General features: G+C 42.5%; 1 protein-coding gene across 1 annotated transcript in view; it reads right to left on the bottom strand.

The window, feature by feature from the left end:
• Nucleotides 1-20,512, bottom strand: part of ELL2 (elongation factor for RNA polymerase II 2) — a gene marked incomplete at both ends in the record, with an annotated part of 41,546 nt that overhangs the window by 11,514 nt on the left and 9,520 nt on the right. Inside the window, 4 exons of the mRNA XM_082013351.1 lie at nt 1,303-1,562; nt 4,175-4,338; nt 7,024-7,145; nt 18,502-18,549. Of these exons, the coding sequence (XP_081869477.1) occupies nt 1,303-1,562; nt 4,175-4,338; nt 7,024-7,145; nt 18,502-18,549 (594 nt within the window). The remainder of the gene's footprint in view (nt 1-1,302; nt 1,563-4,174; nt 4,339-7,023; nt 7,146-18,501; nt 18,550-20,512) is intronic.

Here is a 20,512-nt window from a genome sequence, read left to right on the forward strand (position 1 = left end):
TACCAAAAATACCCTCATTATGAAGCCAAAAAAAAATGTGAGCAAGTCTTTTCGGGGTCTAGTGCTGCTAACGTGACCATTTCCATATACAAACCAGTACCTTGAGGTATTCACACCACATACACGAAAAAATAAAGATGAAACTCAAGGATAATGGGACTGAAGAAAAAAATTTTTGCACCTTTTATCCTCTAGGGAGCTAAGCTTTTGGAATTTTATAATCAACTTAAAGGATAAATCAACTACTTCAATTTGTATGTATGAACATGGCTCTCATTAAATTATGTATGTCTTCAGGGTGAAAAAAACTACCATTGCACTAGGCAGATAAAGCAACAACACTTAACATATCAAGTAATGATTTTTTAAAATTCAGTGTAGGATCAACCAAAGCTGTATAAATGTTGAATTTTACTCACTTCAGTAGGCCCCGAAAAACTTTTTTTCCCTAGATAAATAGGAAATATACCTACTTTACATATTAATGCATGCATAATTCAGCCAAGGTCTGTGGGGTACAGGGAATATTTAAAAAGTAAGTGAGATGCCACTGCATCTCACAATACTTTTAAGAAGCCTTTTCTGAACTGTTTTATTAGAAAATTAATGTGACACTCTTGAGCACACAGCTTAAGTTTCACTAATAACATTTTAGGCTTACCAATAATTTTAATGAATATGATAAGAAAATACAAGTGGAACTTAACTCAAAGGAGCACTGGAAAAGCTAGTGACTAAAAAAGGTTTCAAGTCAGATAAAGACACAGTACACATGATAGCAAAGAAACAACACTATGCTCAAAATTGGACGACCACCTTTTTCATTTATGATTTGGATGGAACACCTTTCCCTGGCTTGCAATTCTAACAGATTCCAAGAGAAGCCAAGTACCATTTACAGGCCACCAAATACATTCAAATGAAATACTAACCTATGCGATTACTGAACTTCTCATAAACTCTTCACAAGAAATAATAAGTACTATGACAAACTATTCCACGCAATCAAGGGCACACATGGACAGCTTCTCTCAGTTAAGCAGTCCTAGAAATAGTTAATTATTGCCTTCCATTCTGGCAAAACAAAAACACTCCCCAAAATTTTTTTAATATTTCTTTCCTTTCCTCACATTGACTTGCAGTTTGGGGCATCTGCATAAAGTTGATTGAAAAACTTAAACAAGGAGCATTATGGAAGTTGTTTATTATTTTCTAGTTTAAATACAGGAGTAACACACCTCAAAATTATGATTAAAAGAAAAGCAGGATGGAAAAAATGCTGCACAAACCCCATGATCTCACCTGTTGAAGGATAGTTCCAAGGGAATTCTTGTCCTTTTGGTTGACACCATCTCTCTGCAAGCGAGCAAGTAACTCTGGTTTCTTGTAATTCTTCAGTGCCAGTAAGTGAATCACCCTCTCCCTGTATGGTCGCTGAGAAACAGCATTGTGCGTCTGAGTCCTCCGTATTACACTTGCAGGGTTCATGGGTGTTGACCTCTTCCTCTCGGGCGCAGCATCTGTAATGTTTTGTGGTGGTCTTCTGACCTGTACTCTTCTTCCTAAAGCAAGGGTGAAAAAAAAAATAAAGAAAAAAAGTGTGACATGGGAGGTTGGGAGAAGACAAGAAAGTTGGATTTAAAAGAATTTATTAAGCTGGATAAACTCTAAAAACTGTATTTAGTTACCATTTCAAGATCTATAACAATATACAGGTAGTACAGATGCATCGAGCTAGGCATTAACAAAGAAATATTCAATATTAACAAAAGCTGGTAAATGAGCGATACCAGAGGAAGACTTTACCGATTACTTATCTAGATGGTGCTTTTATTATTTTTCCAGTTTGTAAGCTCAAGCACTGAATACCCAAAATCAGGCATTTTATTTAGAAGAATACTCTAAAGTGTGATGCAAAGATCTTCCATATAATAGAAAGATTCCCCAATAGTGCCTAGGGAAACCAAGTCTACACAATTAATTGCACCACTGCTTAAAGAAACTACAAACACTTGGTGTTAATCACTTGAGTTACCATAAGTTACACCACATTTTAAAATGAAATGTTCCCCTCTTATTAAAAAAGTCCAAGTCTGTCAGAAGCAATACACCAAAAATTTAACCGTTCTTGGGACCAAGGCCAGAGAAGTTTTAAAACATAGCCTGCACAGCATTTTGGATCAAATTCTACAAAAACATGTTTCTCAACTGGAGGAACAATGCAGTGTTTGCAAGCCATGCATCCAGAATTTAAAAATAACACCACCCAAGCTGAATCTCAGTTTTCCAGGAAAAAGACCCTGTGTTTTTAAACACCACTTCCCATCAGACAGAAAAAAAGTTTTATCAATATATTACGGAAAATCATTGTGGTAAATATTGTTTGCGATCCAACAGAGGATGTGACAAACTAGGCATTTTTCTGAAACCAGCTACTCATGTTTGGCACATGAGTAAGACTTAATGAGTATTGGTGAGAACACCTGGAGCTTGCTCCCTTCTATCAGACATAGAGAGATGGAGCTGTGCTTAGGTACTGCTCATCCTCAGGAAAAGCAAAAATTTGTTTCCATTTTGCAGTGGCGGCCAAACCTTTATAACCTTTCTACCCTGCATGTTCCCTGGACTTTACCCTTCTGGTTTTCAAGAACAAACCTAATCATGCAAAACACACACAGTTACATTTTTAGAACAGTATGAACTTGCCGGTTTATTGAATGCATTACAAACATTTTGACAAGTTAAACTCAACGTAGACACACAAATCCCCAGCATAGCAGATAGTGCAAGCAGCATTCAAACAAAACGCCTCCTAAAGTCATGTCTCTGAATCACTTTAAAAAAATTAACCGAAAGTATAACCAAGATTAACAACCCCAGCTCCTAACGTGTACTGCATGAAGCTTGTTGCAAAGTCACCCGCATGCCCTACCAGCAACTAGACCTCTCCTACCTGAGCTTTGTCAATGCCAGTCTGAAACAAAAGTATTCCCAAGCACCGTAACTGTCCCACTGCCAGTCTTGAGACCCCATTTATTCAAAATTAAATATTCACTTAAGATCTATTTAAACCACCACCAAGAATCACGCAGATCGTTCACACGTAAAATAGAACTTCTACAATGAGAAGTTTTGAAATAGATGAAAGTGGCTCCTTTCACGTTGCCGTTGAAGAGCAGTTTTGACAATATGAGGGAGGCAGTCCCAACTCAATGTCCTGACATTAACCCATGCCCAGCTCCCTTAGTGTCAAGGACACACACTCTCAGTTTTGTATCTCCAAAAAGCCATGACGACGCTGGCTTAAAATGCTCTGCAGTAAGTTGATCCAGAGCAAGCGTTGCACCATCATTGTCAGGGACATCCGTGCTGGTGGAGGACTGCAGCCAAAGCCAAGTGAAAGCCTGTTTTACTTAATGAAGATGGATGTAGTTGGGTCAGCTTGCTGCTGCCTGTACCACTGAGTGCCCATAAGGTGGATGCTCACCTTGCATCTATCTGCGGCCAGCTCCAGGCTCCTCGGGGAGATGGTACTCAGAACATCTTAATAATGAATGATACCGCCTAAACACTTTTTGTTTTGTGGAAAATAATGAAATCCCTGGGAAGATGCCAACATTACCTTACTTTAATGTTTTGGTTTTTTTCTAAAACACCCCATGGTCTTGTGGTAAGAGTTCCTTATTAATGACCAAGGCATAAAAGAAATAAAATTTAATCAGCATTAGCAAGTGTGAAAAGCAAAGTTTTTCATACTAAATTTATGAGTTCGTACATGAGACTTCCTCAGTGTTTATTTTTTTTTAAAACAAATTAAGGTTAATGGCTTAGCACAGTACTTAGGTACTCAAAAGTGCTGTTATGAAAACAAAACATTAGCTACTTAACCAGAGAATTTAAGTGCATGGGGTGGTGAAAACCCTCACCCACCTCAGCAGTCCAAATTTCAACCAGTCAAGCAATATGGGAACAAGGAAGGACTGGCAGGCTTTCTGGGGGGAAAAAAGACTAATGTTTTAATGCAGCAACAGGATACTGCAAATCTGTAACATGAGGGCACGCTACCTATACCCGAGACCTCTGAACACACCACCTTTCCCAAGAATATGCTGAAAAGATGAATCACTGAATTTGCAAACTTAGAAATCTATTAGAAAACGAAATACAACCATACCTAAAAATGGTCCACCAGGTTTAATAAACTTTGCACTTCGATTGCGCGACTCCTCTTCTGCCTGGGTCACGCGCTCTCTGGTCGTCTGATAGGAATCACTTGTTGCACATACTGTAATTTTACTCTGTATAAATCCCAGGCAATTGAGTTGTGAGTCTCCAGAACTATAAAAACATTGAAAAAGGTTGAGCCCAAGCACTAGTTCAGATTTAGAAGTATGGTTGTATCAGGAACTTTAAAACCTGTCTTAACAGGTGAAGAAAAATGTTTTCCAATTCTGACAGCTAGCTAGGGCGTAAATATATGTCAAATTGTCTCTATGCATCCAAATTGTATCAGTTTTACCTGTCAGTGTAATTACAATTTCCTCACATAACCGCATCTCAGAGGCAGACTCAGGGCTGTGCCAGTAAGCGCTGCAATGACAATTAGAGGGACAACTTGGGCAGCTACAGTGGCACCCCGATGGCAGGAACTGCCCTGGAGGCTTTCCCTGGTGCTCAGCTCAGCCCATGTTTCCTCTCCTCCGCCCGGAGCAGCCCATGGTGGCCCCAGGCCCGGCGAGGCCGAGGGAGGGCACGCCAGCCTCCCTTCGAGGTCTGTGTGTGGCCTCTGCCCCCCATCGCCCCCCATCTCGCTTTCAAAGATGTCCACCCTCCTCGTCGCCCGCTCTGTGCATTTGACAGCGCTGAGGAGTGCTTGCGCTTCACCCGCCTGCTTCTCTAAGGATTCATGTTCAAGAAGAGGCACTCGGAGCAAACCCCGCACGAGGGGAAGGACGGCGAGGTCTCTTCAATAGCACCGGGGCGGCCATTGGTTCTTCAGGAGGCGTTTCTGGAGGGGCCCGGCCCTCCGTGGTCGGTCCAGACACGCTCCTGCAGTGCACCGCGCCCAGCCAGGAGGGCACCTCGACTGGCTAACAGCGGCTTCGTTTAAACTGGCCTAACTATCACCGCTCTTAATGAGTACCCTGTATGGCACCCACCATGCAACAGCTCTGACCAGAGAGGGCACCAGCTTTAGCCAACCCGAAACACTTTAACCACCCTAAAAGTCCCCATTAAGGCTCCAAAGAAAAAGGTTCAAGAACCTCGCGTCTCAACATAACTACATCATTTCTGAAAGTCACAAAGCTGGACCAAGCCACTGATAAATATTTCAAGATGATACAGCTACTGTTTCGTCCACAGCCTAGAGCTACGTACTGATTCCTTGCCCTGAAATCAGCGCACTTACAACAAAAAAAAAAGGTCCTTCTTGCCACCTAAAAGCACAGCTTTTACCCATTGCCCACTTCCTTGAATGTCGCTGCCTTGATGCATTTTTTCACCACAGGAGCAGCCAAGGACTGACCGAGACGCTGCACAATCCCCCCCTCAGGCTGGGCATTTTTAAAATCCAAGCCACTTCTGAAGCTGCCTTGTGCACAAAATTAGAGTAGATACCCTGCAGAGGTCCTTGCTGGTTTTATTTTTTTTCCGACAACGCTACACAAGTTTTGCATTAACTTTGCAGGCACTTTGCACAAACCGAGAGCTGGCTACAAAGAACCTCGCAAAACCTAGTGTGAAACAGATTTTGAAGGAGATTAGTAAAACCACATTAAAACTGCCTAGGCACGTTATTCAGAGCTAAAGCAGCTTAAGTTTAATCTTACTTATCAAATTAATGCAGTTTAATTTAACTGAAGGTGCTCATTCCCAAAGACCATAGTGCCCTCAGAGATGCTCGGGAGAGGCAAGCCAGGGGCGGGGGCAGGACCAGGACCGCTCCCCCCCGGCAAGCACTCCTGCTGCTCGCTTTCTGCCAGCCTCGGCAGCTGTCTTTCCCCATTCAGATAGAGCTCAATAAAAAAAACAAAACAAAACAAAAACAACCACCAAAAAGTCACAGTGCCCCAGGCCCCCCCAGGTCTGCCACTAAACCATTCAGCTTTTTGACAATCCCATCAGGTGAGATAACTGAAAGGCTGTACTGTAGTCAGAGACCTAACACAAGGGGAGAAACAGGAGGATGAGGATGCCGAGAGACCTCCTGTTAGGTAGACAGCTATTACATCAGCTCATTTTCTTATTGCTCCCAAAACCCGCTATCTAGACAAATCTCCGTTTTGAAAGTGAAGGCAGAAGCTCTCCTGTGACTGAGAACCTGAGCAGCACCTTTTGGAGACATGTGTCGGTGTGCCTGTTTGTTATCAGCTTCCCAGATCAATACACAAACTCTGCCCGCGATGTCCTAGTTAATCAAATGGGACAAACAGTTATTCAACACCACCGAACTACATTGATACCAGGCTGAAGGTAATATTCTAGAAGCTGAAGCAAACTTCATGTAAAAGCACGGTATTTTCTTGCCTTTTTGGTAGACGTTAACACTGTTCACTTTGACTCAAAGGTTCAGGACAAGGCACTGCTGTATTGCGTTTGGGTTCTGAAACACCATGATCATGCAATTATGGATAAGGTCTCTGATTTATGTGGTTCTTAAAATAAGACAACTATCCATCACGGCCAGCATGTTAGCACACTGCCAGCCCTAACCATATTTACATATGGTTGTAGAATGGATCTGGCCTAGCTTGGACGATGCTGAACTCCAAATGCTTTTAAAAATAGCACTGAGAGGTGAGAAAGTACTCAAAAGGTTACTTTTTTAAAAGCAAAACCAAGAATAATTCTATGCAAAAGCAAGTATTTATAATTAGCAAGAAATGATGCTATTGCTAGGAATTAATTTTCTATTGCAGCTCATCACTAGGAGCATGCTTCTGTTAAAGGTTTTCGATATATGCTCAAAGCCACAGAATCTGCTTAAATTTGCCATGAAAGAAAACGTTAAGTAAAACTTACCTTGAGTCTGTTTGCTGGACACAGTCAAAGCTTCCCTGAGGATTATCTTTGCCAACATTTGACATGTAGAAGTTAAATGTATGCACTTCATTTGGCAGATCAACTTTGGGAATTTTAATATGCTAAAAGGGAAAAAAAAGTTTATGTAAAAACTTCAATCTACACTCCTTTGCTTGCGATTAACTAGGACCATAATTCTAAATGAGAAACTGTGTTTTGAAAGTTTTGATACGATTTCGGTCACGTCACTAAAAAGGCTGCTTTGGCACGATTCTCCCTCTGAAAGCCACGTTGGCCACGAGTCTGTTGCAGCAGTAACTGCACTGGAAGGGCTACGGTCACTCAGCCTCTAGTTCAGCACAGCATTCAAGTAGCAAGTCATCCTTTCCCATTTACTGGAATTAATATGCACGTGCTTAACTTTAAATGCAAGTGCCGGAGTATAATCAGACAAACCAAAGCTCAGCTAACAAAACAGATGACAGCAATTTGCACAGACCACATTGGACACTGCCTTGACTTTGTGATTTATTTGGTCCTAATGAAGCACATACGGGAGTCAGCTCCAAGAAGGAAAAAAAACCAGCAACACCCAAATTACAAGAGTAAAACTTCTTAACTCTAGAAGATTAATTTCAACTCCAACAGGAGCTAAAAGCCTTTTTCTTTTACTCAGCTCTAGATGCAACTATTTGCGTAAATGTGAAATGTAAACAGTTTTCTGTAAGTTTAGTCAGACGTAACAAAACATGATTTCTTTGGCTGAACTAATTATTTAGTACAGAATGTGCTGCATTCTGCTGGAGCTTAAAAATGTAAATACGAGAAATCATGAAAATGTTTATTGGCATAAGCACATTTTTCAGTGTGCTGCTAAGCAAAACAATACTGAAGCACAAGAAAAACGTACTGCCACACAACTACTTTATTCTGAAGGTAAACTTAGCTTGCAGTAAATCTAAAAAGCTATTCTTCTGAAATTTGCTTGAATTTTTAATGGAATATTAAACGCAACTGACAAAGATATGTAAAAGCAATATTCAATGGTCTCTTGGAAATCTTTCTCTCAATATTTTGCTTGCAAGAGTGGCCAGTCTTCATAAATGCCAATGTCATTTGTGTTACTACAAAACAACTGCATTATCATTTATATTTTAACCATCAGTAGTGGCAGAGCTTATCAACAGCTTGGGGCAGTGACTGGACATGAAGAAGAAAAACAAGTCACCTGAACACCATATTCTTTTACTTACACTTAAAGGACTAGCATGCTTTAAAGAGCAATCTGTGCATTTTATATAAGAATGGAAATAAATCAGGCAAGGTACAAATGTGTAATCTTGGATTATATACACAGCTTTACCTTTTAATGATTATGAAGGTTACTATAGAGTAACCATCAACCTAAGATGACCATAGGGGCCCAAATGACACTAAAATCCATCTACATTCTATACAGCTATCACTGATGCAATGTTTCACCATACTGGTTTTATCATGAATACAGCAGGTGTGTATGTATGAATTTGACAATTTGAATTCAACCCACTGTAGAAGAGGTAATGTTTTTTAGCCTGATATACTTTTGGAAAACTAACAAATATATACTATGAGGCATCTAAGGCTGGCCGTGAAGAAAAATCAACTGAAGAGAGGGAAGCTGGTAAATGTTGCTCTGTGTGCTTGGATTTCATTCTCAAAGCTTATTTTGAGCAAATCTTTATTTTTGGTTGATCAGCCTAAAGAATGTACATGCATGAAATCACCTTAAACATTAGGAATTTCTGTACCCTAATATTTATATTTAAAATTCTGGAAGAATTGCCATGGGTATTAAACCATAGAGTGGCTCAGCACGTTTGATCCAATAATGTGAAGACAGAAGCTGGCTTTAGAGCACATTTAGAAACATGTTTGTTGCTGTTCTGCTCTCTTCAGTGAGGTCTTACTTCTCTCAAATACCGAAAAGCACACTGCAAGTATGGAGAAAAACAAGTTCTGCTTCCTTACAGGCAGCTGCCTATGAAGCTTATCACTGACAACGATTTCCCAGGTGCAAACTCAAATGGCAACACTTAGGCTTCCCCCCGCCGCCAGACTCTGTGAGAAAAGACACGGATGATGTGGGAACCAGATACTGCAACCATTTCAACAGGTTTCTTTGCATGAGTGAAGAAAAGGTCTAGAAATCTACTTTCATTCTCAAATTTCTAGGATATTTTTTTCAGAAACTTCAGAAGAACTAGGTGACCACTCCTCAGGCATTCATTAATTTGGATGAAGACAATGCAAGAATGGTGGGGGAATGTTTCTCTGCTAGAAGACTTCAAAAATTGCAGTGTGTCTAACATGAGGGGGAAAAAAAAAAAATCAAACTCTTTCGTCCTCCGTTCCAAAGTTTTCATATTTAATCTGTAATGCAGCAGACACAAGCTTTCCATTTTTGTAAAAGTTTTTGGACCCATTTAGAATATCCACAAAGCCAAAAGCTTTGTCCCTCAAACAAGCAAATTTACTGAAGCCTGTCATCATTCAGATAACCCAGTTTAATAAACCTGGGACAAACTCTGAGAGAAAAAAAAGACAGTTTAAGTTATATTAAATGCAATTAAATCAGATAAGACTATTTCCCATATTATGGTTCAAAAGTGAAAGCCCAAACATTTATGAAACAGAAGACTAATTACTGAATCTGCAGGTAATACAAAGCTGGCAGGGACAAAATGCATGAGGATGGAGTTAAAATTCAAAGCAGTCCTGAAAAAGTGATGTATAATACCCTTCAAAAGAGGCTGTGCAAGGTACCTCGTTTTGAGGTAAAAACCCAATGCAGGGCAGCAGCTGCACAGAAAATGATCTGCAGGTTGAAGTCGAACATCCAACCAACACAACCCCACAGTATCAGGCTTTTGCAATACTGGGGTGCATCAACGCGACTACAGCCATAAGAAGCAGCAGGTTGAACTGCAGGACGATGACTTGCATGCAGGAGCTGCCGCTCTTCATCTGCTTTCCTGTTCGCCAGAGGCTTCCACCACGTCGCACACCACTGCGTCAGGGAAGCACGACGCTTCAGCAGCCGCTGTGCGGCGCAGACCCCAGCCCCGGTGCACTGTCCTCTGCCAGATGCCACCCACCAGCTTTGACCTGAAGAGAGTTCAAGGCTCCTTCCTTGCTTCTTTGCAAAGACGACCTCATCCCCTCACAATCAAGTCAACTTATCTTACAGAGGCACGTTTTTAAAGTATGGGGTTCCTGCTTGGCATAGAAAGTATTCCTAGGATACCGACACGTTTTCAGCAACCTAGAGAAAGCAATACTTGAACCGGATAAGCTTGTCAACACCACCTAGGTTTGCAAAAACTACTGTCATCTCAAACACTTAAGATCAGGTTTTACAGCTGTTGACATATTTGCCATTTTTTTCTTTATCTCGCAAGACAAAGTAACACTTTGAAGTAGTGTATAGACTCAGCAACTTCTGCAAGTAAGCCTCCTGTTTTGAATACACAGTTCTGTTTTTACACTGTAAGTTTATATTATACAGTTCTGAAAAGCTCGATAGGCAGAGTTCAAGGATTTTTGGCTTAATCAGGATTAAGATATTGCATTCAGCTTGAGATAAGCACAGTGGCAAAAAGTTTGTTTTTCCTATTTGAGCCATACTTGCAGAAGGTGGTCAAGGAGCCTTTATTAAGAAAGTACACACTGCGAACACATTAATCCATAACAGAAAATAAACTTTTGTTTTGCATCAGGAAGCAGCACTGCAAGCCCATTGCCAGCACATTTGTTTCAGAGAAGCTGCTTTTGATTTGTATTCAACCTTCCACATATAAACAGCATCCTGGCTGGTACGTGGTGTACAATACGTTGAAAAGGAATTTGCTATTTTCTCTTACAGCAAAGAGGGATATTTCCGAACAGCAAACACCCACCATTATTTATAGCCGATATATACCCTTCTTCCAGAAATAGTGAAGTCCTTGCCACAATCCTTCATTAGATCTACTTTATCCTCAACCAGCAGCCACCCAAACAGGGCAATGAAAGGAGATGAGAAAGTCCTGAAGAGAAGCTGTGTGTTTGCACAGCACCTTACCCATGCTTCTGTCCCCTAACGTGGCCCAACTTCAAGTATGTTAACTAACTGGTGTGAGTTGACAAGTCCTCAGCCTATATCCTTCTCAGAATATGTACTAGCACAGGAAGGTCGGGCATCAGTTTTCTTCTCACATGCCCAAACACATCTATGCTTGCACATACTTCTTTCCCCATTTATGCGAGAAGCCTGTCTCTCCACCGCCAGAAGACACATCCACATAGGCATTTGTGCTAAGCCTTGTGCCAGTTCCCACATACGTCCCACACAACACAGGCAGCCCTCGCTGCTCTTCCCACTGCCTCCTCGCCGTTCAGCAGCCTTCAGGCAAGTGACCCAGTTTCAGCTTAACACCCAGACCTTAATACCTGTCTTAGCTGCTACCTTCTAGCTAAGCCCACAACTGATAGACACCAGAAGAGTATCACCACTGTGTTTCATGAGATAAGTTAACACAGATAAGTTGTGATGGACAAGGGTTTACAAAGCAGTAAATAACACCCATTCATGCCTAAAAGCCTTAGCATCCCTGCGATGCTGTCAGTACCACCCACATGTGCTTTGCCTGCATGGCCAGGAGAATGCAGGCACTGAAAGGGAAAAATCCAAGCTAAGATGCAGGTAAGCCATAGACAGGTGAACACGCAGCAGTTTTCCCTACCAGGTTTGACCAAATTTTCTGCTCTGTAGTGACCAGCTGTTTGTTTCAAACCCTTCCCTTCTATATTTCCTCTCCCCTTTACTTCACAGCTGCCCTTTCACACTGTTTTACCATCTGTACCATCACCCTCCTTCTTTCCTGTTTAAGAAGAAAAAAAAAAGTTTAAAACCCAATCTGTTTTTAGTGAATCCACTGATTAATAGACTTTGTCAAAGGTGATGTGTGAAAAAGGTGCTGTCAGAAGCCACTGCAGAAGAGTTATTTTTCCAGTTCCGGAAATTGAGTAACTGCCTGTTTAGCCTACAGCATTTGCATTATTTTAACAGAAGCACGCAGGAAGTCTTACCATTAATGTCAAATGCATCTCCCTAGGCTAATGGAGACGCAGAAAGCCTATTGCCTAGATCCATGCTGAAAAGACAGTAGTGGCTGAGCAGGTCATTCTTTAATGGATGGCGGCTGCAGGAAATGTGCTCTTTCTGCCTCTCCTCTAAGCTTCCATAAAGAAAACAATTTAATCTACATTTGCATACAAAGTTTGCAAGACAAAGTTATTCAGCCCCCAGAATCTTCCCTAACTGGCATATTTTTCACCTGAGTTATGTAGTGGGTGATGGGATAAGGGACCTCCTGCTTTCAAGTGCCTGAATCTCCAGCACTGATGTGACTTTTTTGGGCACAAATATTAGGAGAGATTTTAACACTAGCGTCAGTTTAATGAGAAGGTGTGCTCCTAAAACACAGTGAAGCCAAACTAATGGATCGCTGCCAGCAAAAAGCCTGGCTCCATGAACATGTTCCCGCTGCTTCCCCTGGGCCAGCCAGGTCATTTTGACTGTGCCAGTCCCACACAGATGCAGAGAGCTAGCTTTGCAGAAAACTACAGATGAAATCCAAAGGGGAAAAAAAAAAAAGTTTCCTTCTAGGTCGTCTTCATGAACAATATCACTGCAGCAAATGCACAGCGATGGCATTCTCAGAAGGGTCCTCCTTGCCAAGAGCATCACTAGCTAAAACACAAAAAACCACTTGCTTTGTTACAGTTAGATTTAGCACTAGAGGGCAAAGAGAAGTGTCTGTAACTCCACCAGTGCACAGGACAGTAAGGATACCAAACCTATTTATCTATATACACTGACACTTATGAAGATGCTAGCTTGGATATGCTAAAGGAAATCCCAAGAAGGAAGGACAGAGTTGGTACAGGGTCCTCTTGAATTAAAAAAAAGTCTTAGCACAGGCTACAGAAAACAAGTGGAAGAACAGACATTCTGCAGGGGTTAAGTTACCAAAATTTTTATGCTTTTGAAATTTGACACTTTAGGATAAAATGGTGAAGTTTTCTTACTGCAAGCTGTTTGCAAATGGAAGGATGCAGAGAGCACTTCTAAATCTTCTCCAATGAAAATATGCTTCCATTTTTAAGTGACCAAAAAAAAAGTCAAAACTTAAAACAAACTTGGACAAACTCTGGCAAGCTCAGATCAGGCAGCTGTGTGACTTGAGGAAAGCCAGGCAGATGAGGGTCTCAACAGAAGCACCCTTTGTGGCACACAGGGGTACTGCGTTCCTGCCTTTCACCCCTCTGCAGGGGGACTTTTGCCATGGCTGCAGACCCCTACGCGTGCACCAGCACACTGAGCTGACATGCATGTGGAATGGTGTGCTGTGGTTTGACCTGGCCCCAGTGTCACCACTGGCCAGGCTGGGGCACTTCAAGGATGTGTGTCAAGCACTCCTGACTCACTGCAGCCTACTTTAAAATGTCATTTTAAATTCTACGTCCTCAAACTGGCTTGCAATTTCTTACCATCTAATGGATTTAGTAATAGAGAATACCCAATAGAACAACTCAGACCCTTGACTTTAATCCCTTCCTCTTAGTAATCAATTTCTGCATCTATCTATATCCTCTCTTGCTCTGACATACCATCCTTGTCGGCTCTCTAACGTAAGAGCAGTTTTCATAATTTTCTCCTGAAGCTCCTGTGCGGACTTGCTCCAATTTCTCTGCCTCATAGCTTTTTGTCACTTAGTTCCTCCCCTTTTCCAACATTCCTGCTGATACCATGTCCTGTTATAGTACTCTCAATTCAGACCAGACTTATTTTGTTCTCCAAGCCTGAGTCACTTAATCTCTTTCCCTTCTGAACACATCTACCCACTCTCTCTTGTTCTTCCACAGCACAGGATCATGTCATCAGGTTGACATGAGCACCATATTTTTAGGTGCCTCCACTCAGCAGATGTGTTCAACTCCTCCCTCCCTCCTTTGTCTCTTCTCAGAACCGTTCCAATCTTACCATCTCACCAGGGGTTTTCCCCCAAAGCCTTACTTTTAAGGACAAGATTTGGGAGCTCACAAGCCTGAGCTTCCCACCCTGTGTGGGCAACCACACCAGTACACGCCAGTACGTAAGCCTCTACAACAGGATTAAAGGATTTAAAAATTAACAGTTACAGGACCCTCAAAGTTAGGCTTCTACTATTTTTTTGAGAGATATTTCCAATTAATCCATTTTCTACACTGAAGTTTACTCACAGTTTCATTACAGCAATGCTTTATTTGCCAAAGAGGCAAACCCCTGCTATGGGGGAAAGATAGTACTCTGCCCAGCAGGGACATTCTGCCATGTTTCATGTAACTTCCACTTTTAAAAAATCCCAAGAGGGACAATTTTTTCCATAGCATCATTTGATCTTTGCTCCAGTCGTTTCTGCCCAGGTAAGTTTGCTCCCAAGCTTAAAACTTTGCTCCTTTGTCTGCGTTAATGCAGACATCCAGTCTGTACCTTCAAGGAGACAAAAGTGCTCCAGAAACAGACTCAACCAATTTGAAACTTCAAAAAACCTGCTCTTAAACATGAGAAAAACCTCAGCATCAATTTCTTTTGTTTTCATTTTAATACTAGTAGTCTTTTTGCAGAATGCTGTTTCCTTCAAGTACTAAACCTCTTCCTCCTTCGTTATAGCTACAGTATGGAACATAAGTGTCCAATGTCCCTCAAAAAGGAAATTAATATGCCCTTCTACAGAAATAATATGACTACACGACTGCCTTGCAAAAAAAAATTTAAATATTTTACTACATTAAAACCATTTCAAATGTATACATTTTACTAATCACGCTGACCTGTGGACAAATGGAAAACATTAAGGGTGAAGACTTTCTTTCAGCTTCAGTCTTCTCTCCCTCTCCTTCCTTTTTTCTCTCTCATCTTTTTTCTAGGAGCTTCGTATTTGCTCCCCCAAATCCATGCAGTTCAGCTTTACACACCACTTTACCCATCTGAACCCAAGCTGGGCACCGTGCTGTTTCACTGCCACCAACCTGCTGCCACAAAGCCCCTCACTTGGGAGCTGCAACCACCGTCCCCGGCCCCCATGCTGCTGCACCCTCCTCTGGCACAAGGACCAAAGGTTTGCGTGGAGCCAGAGAGCAAGGCAGGCAACAACTGTCCCTAAACTGGAGGAATCCACGTGCTGCTCAATTCCCCCGAGCAGGTGACTGGTTTTGTATGCTGATGGGAAGGGGGGGTAGATCGAGGACATTGTCAGCCGTGGGTACAGCACGTGCTTCACAAATTTTGTCTCTATGTAAGAAGTGTATTTGTGAGTTGCAGGACACAGCAGAGAAAGTTAAAAATACAGGAGGGAAGACATAGCAGGGATTGTTGAAACATTATCACTACAGAAGTACACTGGACTATAAACATACTTTTTTTCTTTAAATGTATTCCTACTGCATTCTAAGTCAATTGCCAATATTCACATTCCTCAGGGCTATTGTATCTAGAACAGCATTGCTGTTACGTTCTCCAGGCTGCCTAAGTGTATTCTAAAATGTTTAATTACAAGGTATTTCTTAAAAATTAATCTGTATCACCATAATAATCTATTTCTTGCAGTTCCCTGTATCCTTCAGCTATCTCAGACACCAGCAGACCTTATTGTCCAGACTGTTTGGGAGTAAGATGTTCCAGGAGAAAAAGTTCTCCCTCCCAAGGGCTGACTTGTGCCCTGGTGCAAAAGTCTGTTTTAACACTGACAGATATTTATTAATTCACAAATCACAGCGCTCTTAGCTGTGTTTTGGGCAAACTGTTCCAGCACGGTTTCAGTGGTTCTTGTACTGAGAAGCATCTAGAGGCTAACTAGAAGCATGAAGCATGCACAGATGATTTATTATCATACTGAATGCAAACCATCTTACTGCATCACTGGATTTGCTATTGCACCTGAGACCATCTATATACTTCCAACACTTTTCAGAGCCCAACTCTACTGTACAACAGAAAAAGTTGAATTTTTTTTTCAAAGTGACAGCAGAACCCTTTGACACCAATCTCAGCTTCTTGTTAAACATATACAGAAGTTCCTCCCTTGCCTCTTCCAGTGTAAGGTTCGTCTTCACAATTCCCACATCTAACATAACTGTACACCATCCCAAGCCAGAAAGCTCATTTTATTTCTCCACTCCAGCCCTTCTCATCATCCATAGAAGATGGGAACTAGAATGTGTGTACTAGAGATGGAATCTTTAAAGGAAAAGCCTTTTTTTTTTAATGCTAGTATTTTATCCTCAGCTGGGAGTTAGATAGTTCCCTGAATTGCAGAGGAAGTTTTCTCAAGAGACAAATAAAATCACTACTTCTTTTCAGGAGCCTTTAAGGACACATCTCCCTGCGTAGGTAACCTGCAATGCCTTGGCACTGACAAACACACCTCAAGTGCTCTTCACTCCGGAGACCTCCAACTGGAACCAGGTCCAGAAGAGGGAGGAGGCCTTTCAGAGGGCCAGGATAGGCCTCTGACATGCAATTTGAGTACTCGGGACACACTCAGAACATACGTGCACAATACATAGAAACAACGAGCTAACCTCTTCCTTCCTGCTGTATGTACAGGAAATGTCCCATTTTAACTTACCTGCCTTAATGACTTTAAATTTCTGTCTCTATTGCAGAGACTTAGGATCTAAGAATCTCCTGCAATAAATTCCTTAGTTTGCAATTCCTTCATTATGGGCAGATTTGAAAAGTACCGTGAGAGATTATTGCTCCTGCAGCAAGCGGCAAAGTGCCTGCAGATGTTTCCATCTCATAGAGCATGGGAGCAGAGCTTACTGTTGAGCTTCATAATGAAACAGCACGTACCTGGATTAAGTTTTTAATAGAAACAAGGGTGACACCACTGTAAGTTAACACTTGGCTCTTCAGCAGCCTTGTGATTTTGACAGGTTTTGACAAAACCCCCAGATTTTTTTACAGCTGAGAAAAAGGCCTCCCCCAGCCTATTAACATCTCAAACGTCACATACTACTGCTTTAAAGCTGCTACTAGAGAACATGGGAGAAAGCAGCACGTAAACTTCTGCAGAGGAAGAGAGGGTACAGGGTAGACAGAGCATGCTGGTAGTGTTTCTTTCACAGCATACCACTTGCCAACAGCTAGGTTAATTATTTGTACTCTGAGAGCTTATTCCGAACTAAGCTCCTGCTCCATCCCTTGCAGCGCTCACACGCCTGCCGCCACGGCCGGCAGGTCAGGAAGCCAATCGGCAGGGCCGGCTGGTCCCTGTTACTGGATTGCTTCCCAGCCAAATTAGCAAGTACGACTTCCCTCTTGATGGCAGCACGAATTCAAATTGATCTGTGCTCCCAGCCACCCTCTCCTGGTACAACTACTGTGGCTGACCGCCTTAACTAAGATGGTTATTCATTCTAGCAAGGAAGTTCTTTTGCCAGTATAGTTTAAATATTTGCTGGTACAGTTTAAATTGTGAATAAGCTACAAGAAGAAAGGATTTTCTTACAAGTGCAGTGTTAAGAGACTTTTGTCTGCACAAGTGGCTTTGCTGTAGATATAATATGTGAGTACCCTTCAGCCAAACTGACACTGGACCACAACTGTATTCTCACACTTGTGGGCAGGAGTACCTCCTCACACCAGCATAAACACCTTACCAATCCTTTTCTCATCCCTTCCCGGCTCTCTCCACACAAGCACCACACAGCTACATGGAAAACTAGCTCAGTTAACAGATCTGAATTAGGGCTAACAGCATAAAGGGCACAACCTATACTTCAGTCTCTAACAATGAGTCTTTAGCCATCCCTTAAAGTTAAAATGTTAAACCCAAAATCTTAAATCGTTCTACTTGGAGATCATAGCCTGTATTTAATTTTATCTTCAGCTTCAGTTCTTCAATTTGCACCATTGACTGATTGTTTAACAGGACCTGGGGCCTTTAAGAGGCCACATTTCCTCCTATTTTCCTTCAACGCTTCATCAACAGACTTGAAATATTCTGTTTACTCTATTAGAGTTTCAGAAGAGGCTCAAGAACTATCAGTAGTCTGTGGTATACAAAACCGCACTCCCCAAAACTGCAGTTCTGCTTCATACCTTGAAACCAACCACTTAAAGTCCATTTTAAAACATTACGTTTGCACCACTCAGTTGACGACTTACAAGTTATTCCTGTTGCTTTCAAATTTAGGCTAAAAGGTGACAAAAGCAAGATAAAAAGGAAGCATACCCAAAGCATGATTTTTTTCCACTTTCAGCAACAAGTCTTAAGTAAATATACAATGAAACACAGCTGGCATTAAGCAGATCTTAAGAATGTCTGTAGGATTTTTTTTTTAATAAGTGAACGTAGTTAATCTACACTGTATATATTTTCCAGTATAACAAGAGTAGAAAATACTTACCCCTTGGAATCCTTGAAACTGAATTGAAGGTTGAGAAGAGACATTGTCCTACAAGAGAAAGAAAATAAGCAGAATGTAAGCAAAATGACAAACCTCCACTCTCCAGCAGAAGTTATTTTGCTTCAGAAAGAGAAGGTGATGCGCCCGCAGCAAACCGGAGGGCTTGTCGCGCCCGTGCCGTGATGTAGACCCCACTGGGCAGCAGTGGCCAGGGCTTCAGCAGCCGGTCTGGGCTCCTCGCAGCACATGGGGTTTCCTCTGCTCCACGCAGAGAGGCCCGAGAGCTGGTGTTTTATCACAGTCAGCAAGGACACCGGGGCACCACGGGAAGCCCGAGGAAATGCCAAAAATGGTGCAATGGTATCTGCTGGCACTGAAAGGAGAAACATCCCCTCCTCTGCCCGAAGTACCACTGAAACATGGGAATCCTGAACGGCGTGCCTTCCCCCTCCCAAACCCTGCCCTGCTGTCCCGGTTCCTCAGGGACTGGGGCTGGCTTCATTTCTGAAGAGACTGTTCAATGACTCCACTTCTACAAGTACTTGAGTTCTGGGTATCAGCTCGCGTTACGCGATTAACACAGGCAACCTGCCTCCTTGACAGGTCTCAATATGGATGGCTTCCTGCATTAGGACAAGGCTCAGGCCTCCATTGCTTCCCACTGTCACGGACAACCTGCTCTTCACCCGGACCCCATGCACGCACCGGCACTGCTGGGAGCACTCGCAACACTGCAAACCAAACCTCCCACCACGGCACCTTTCACGCCGCTCCCAGCAGTGCGGGTAGCCGTCTGTCCTCAAGAAGGCAGGGAATAGCATCCCTCGTCTGCTCTTACACCCTTAACCTCAGCTGACGGCCTCAGCTAGCACGTGTCAAAGACAGAAGGAGATTCAGTACAATCAAACTGACTCCAAAAAACTTCCAAGCTCCCCCAAACAATCCTCGCTTCTTCAGCTATGTATCTGCCAAGGGAAATACACAATACAGCCAAAACTAACAAAAAGCCACCTGCGCCTTGTCTCTATAATTTCATGGCACTAAGTGCAGCCTGTTCCTGACCTGCAAGGATGGAAGTGTCCTGCTCTGCTTCCGTACTGACACTGCAATCCATGAAGACTTGCAAATGTTAAGGGAGAAAAAAAAAGGTTAAAAAAAAAATCAAGGAGCCTGCTAGTTGGAAACTACTTTTCTCATCACAAGTTGGCTTCAGGTCAGATCTGCTCCTCAACACAGCCCAAACAGCAACACCACCAGTGCCAGCAGGAGCCCACTGATAAGAATATCCCATTTTAGCAGCAATGCTGACTTTGCTCAGCTTTACTGAATCCTGAAATTATGCTGCTGGACACAAAAACATAGGGCAGCTATGCTGACTAGCTCAATTTGCTAGGCTTTGTCCACTGGGTGTTACAGGGAGTTTGCCAACCCGCTGCAAACACTTACACTAAACAAGTTGCAGCAAAGAATGAAATCCTAATGAATACAGATTTTATTCTGCAAAAGCAAGTGCTTATGGACTTAAAATTCAGGTGCCATTCAGGAGCATTCAGGACTCAGCATCACTGGAAAGGCGAGTTAGATCCAACCCCTGTCCTCTCCTCCCTCCAGCCACAGGTTGTTCCTCCTCCTTCACTTGCACTTGTCTCGCCCTTTTGCAATAAAATCCATCTCACTCATCCAGCAGAAAACTCCCCACGCTGGGCTTGGCAACGAGCTGATGCTGCTCAGCTGGGTGCCAGCGAGTGCTGGATCTGGCGGAGGGCAGGCAGCAGGACTGCACAGCTCAGCTGAGCCTCTCCGGTGCTGAGCATCGCCTGTGAGCATCACCCGACGCTGCGAAATCCCAGAGAGGGGCTCAGGCAGAAATAATACCACTGGAGAGCTGAGCTTCCCACACAAATTGGCGGCAGCGTCTTTAAAAATTACTATGCTTGTTTTTCCACAATTGAAGTTTTATACACTATCTCAAGTTACACAGCAGCCAACAACACGTACAACCTGAAGCCCT

The sequence above is a fragment of the Phaethon aethereus genome (assembly GCF_964289735.1).
Source record: "Phaethon aethereus genome assembly, chromosome: Z".
Classification (NCBI taxonomy): domain Eukaryota; kingdom Metazoa; phylum Chordata; class Aves; order Phaethontiformes; family Phaethontidae; genus Phaethon; species Phaethon aethereus.